The sequence below is a fragment of the Microtus ochrogaster genome, chromosome 6 (genome assembly GCF_000317375.1).
Source record: "Microtus ochrogaster isolate Prairie Vole_2 chromosome 6, MicOch1.0, whole genome shotgun sequence".
Classification (NCBI taxonomy): Eukaryota; Metazoa; Chordata; class Mammalia; order Rodentia; family Cricetidae; genus Microtus; species Microtus ochrogaster.
The window spans coordinates 69,548,739-69,551,907 of record NC_022013.1 but is presented as its reverse complement, the minus strand read 5'-3'; the positions used below and the strand labels follow the sequence as shown (position 1 = coordinate 69,551,907).

Genomic DNA, 3,169 nt, shown 5'->3' with positions numbered 1-3,169 from the left:
AAAAAAAAAAAAAAAACCTTTGACATTCAGAACATATAATTTATTACAACTCAATGATTTAAAAAAAATTAAGCAGAAGCATAAGATTTGAATAGGTGTTTCCCAAAAGGAAGGCACGAAAGGTGTTCAACTTCATCTGTAGCTGGGGAGATGCACACATAAATCACAATGACATATCATACACACCCACTAGGAAGACTACGATCAGAAAGACAGTAACAAATGTTGTCAGCACTGCGGGAGCAACTGGAGCCTTCATATAGGGCAGGCAGACATGTAAGTGATACACTGTTATGTTAAACAGTTTGGCAGTTACTTTGAAAAGTTTAACATGAGTTGCCATATGGCCCTGCCATTCCACTCAGGTTTACATTAATAATAAGTGAGATACAGCCATGAAAACTTGTACATGTTTGTAGTAGAATTATTCAGAATAGCCCAAGGTGGAAACAACCTGGAGAGCCATCAACTGATAAAAGGGTAGAAAAAAATGTGTAGCCATGCTGGAGAATTGTATTCATCTACAGAAAGCAATAAAATACTAGTACATGCCGCAGCCTGTGTGAACCTTGAAAGGACTCAGAGTGAAGAGACAATGAAAACATGCATTGTATTGCTACTTTTTATGAGATGTCCAGAAGAGACAGATCTATACAGACAGAAAGTCAAGCTAGGTGAAGGGGAAATGTAGAGAGGATGGTGACATGTTCTGGAATTAATGGTAATGATTGCAGTGTTGTGATTATACTAAATATAACTGATGCAAACATTTTTAAATAGTGAATTTTATAGTATGCAAATCATGTGTATGTGCAAGCAAGTATGTGTGTGTGTTTTAAAAGCAGACTGCATATGTGGGAACGGGGAGAGTATGTCTGCTGGGGGAGTGAGCTTGGGGTCCCCACCTTGCCTGACCAGACTTCAGAGCCTCTCCCTGGAATAACACTTAACCTCTGTGCTTCCTTCTCCCACTTTCCCTTCCCCCTCCTCCAGCTCTCCCCAGCAGCTTTTACCATGACTGTCTGCTCTGTCTGACTCACCGGAGCTTCTGGATGTTAGAGGAGACCCCTGAGAGGCGGTAGATCCCATCCACCACTCCATACTCTTGCACGAACTCTGCACAGCTCCTTAGCACCTGGGGCACTGGGGACACAGATGGGCAGAGAAAAGAAAATCTGAAAAGCTAGTTACTGTAAGGGGTCTGAGAGACGCAGCATCATGGAAGAGGGTTCACCAAGGTTAAGGGCAAAGCTTGTGAAATAAAAAAAACTCACTAGAAAGATTCTTACAGGTGATCAGACCCAACTCACCTATCTTTGTATAATATTTTTATCCCATAGTCCTGAAGTCTCTCCTGTACTGAAGAGGAGTTCACTGCTACTTAATATTGACCCTCTTAGTTCTATTTCTTTTTTAAAGATAAAGATTTTTAAAAAAAATTCTGTGTATGTGTCTGCTCAAGGGAATTTGCATATAGTACTGGTGGCTGCAGAGGCCAGAGAGAGCAGATATCCCTGTAGCTGGAATTGTAGGGCTTGTGAGGTGCCTAACATGGATGCTGGGAAACTGAATTCAGATCTCTGCAAGAGCAGCAAGTGCTTTTAAACACTGAGCCATATCTTGAGCCCCAGCTCTGTAACAGGCTTTATTTTGGCCACCAACCAGCCTCCAAATCATGACACAGAGACTTAGTATTAGTTATGAATGCTCAGCCTTATCTTATGCTTGTCCCATTAGCTCTTATTACTAAATTTAATCCATTTCTCTTCATCTACATTTTGCCTTGGGGCTTTTTACCTTTCTTTCATTCTGTATGTCCTTCTCTGTGTCTGGCTGTCTGGCTGGCCCTGGGTGTCTCCCTCTTTCTCTCCCTCATTCACTCTTTTTCTCTCTTCCCTCTCCTTCCACCTATTCTTTCTGCCCACCAGCCATGCCTATCCCTCTACTGCCTAGCTATTGGCTGTTTAGTTTTTTTTATTAGGCCAATCAGGTGCCTTCAGGCAGTCAAGGTGAAACAGCAACACGTCTTTACGTCCTGGAACAAATGCAGCATAAACAAATATTAACACGTCTCTGCCTGGTTAAAGTAATATTCCATAACACAGCTCTACCTCTGTTTGTTCATTTGTTTGCTTTGAGACAGGGCCTCAAAAGACAGGGCTGGCCTTCAGCTTGCTGTATACTTGAGGAAGACCTTGAGTTTCTTATCCTCCTGCCTCTACTTCCTGAGTACTGGGATTACAGGTGTGCCCATTACGACGTTCAATTTGTTTGTTTTTGAGAGTCTTACCTAACCCAGGATGACCTTGAATTTGCTGTGTAGTTGAAGGTGACTTTGAATTCCTGATCCTACTGCTTCTGCTTCCTGAATACTGAGATTATAAGCATGTGCCCCATACTTGGTCTGTGTGATACTGGGATCAAACACAGGGCAGGCCTATGCATGCTAGGCAAGCACTCTGCCGACCAAGCTACATCCCCAGTTCCCTTTTTATGATATGTACTCAGTGTCATAGCTTATTATTTTAGATTTACACAGAAAATGATGGGCTATGGTTGTAGAACATCAAATAATTTACAATAACCTTATATTCTATTTTAACAGTTTATAGATATTTAACATCTTATATACAAATCCAGTTAACAAAAACCTTAAAAGTTAAAGATAAAAAAATTAAGGTAGGCATAGTGGCACACGCCTTTAATTTCAGCACTTGGGAGGCAGAGGCAGGCTGATCTCTCTATGAGTCTGAAGTCAGCCTGGTCTACAAATCAAGTTCTAGAACAGCCAAGACTACACAGAGAAAACCTGCCTCAAACAAAACAAAAACAGATAAATCGTTAAGAAACACAAAAGATGGGCTGGAGAGATGGCTCAGAGGTTAAGAGAACTGACTGCTGTTCCAGAGGTCCTGAGTTCAATTCCCAGCAACCACATGATGACACACACCCAGCTGTAATGAAATCTGGTGCCCAGAACACTATATACGTAATAAATAAATTAAAAAGAAAAAAGAAATACAAAAGAGCCATGCAGTGGTGGCTCATGACTTTAATCGCAACACTGGGGAGGCAGAGCCAGACTGATCTCTGTGAGTTCAAGGCCAACCTGGTTTACAAAACGAATTTCAGGAAAGTTAGGATTGTTACACAGACACACACACACACA

At 41.5% G+C, this 3,169-nt stretch overlaps 1 protein-coding gene across 1 annotated transcript in view; it reads right to left on the bottom strand.

Annotated features, from left to right (window-relative positions):
- Arhgap30 (Rho GTPase activating protein 30) overlaps positions 1-3,169 on the bottom strand; it is a 23,720-nt gene that overhangs the window by 12,219 nt on the left and 8,332 nt on the right. Inside the window, exon 2 of the mRNA XM_005348821.2 lies at positions 1,041-1,143. Within this exon, the coding sequence (XP_005348878.1) occupies positions 1,041-1,143 (103 nt within the window). The remainder of the gene's footprint in view (positions 1-1,040; positions 1,144-3,169) is intronic.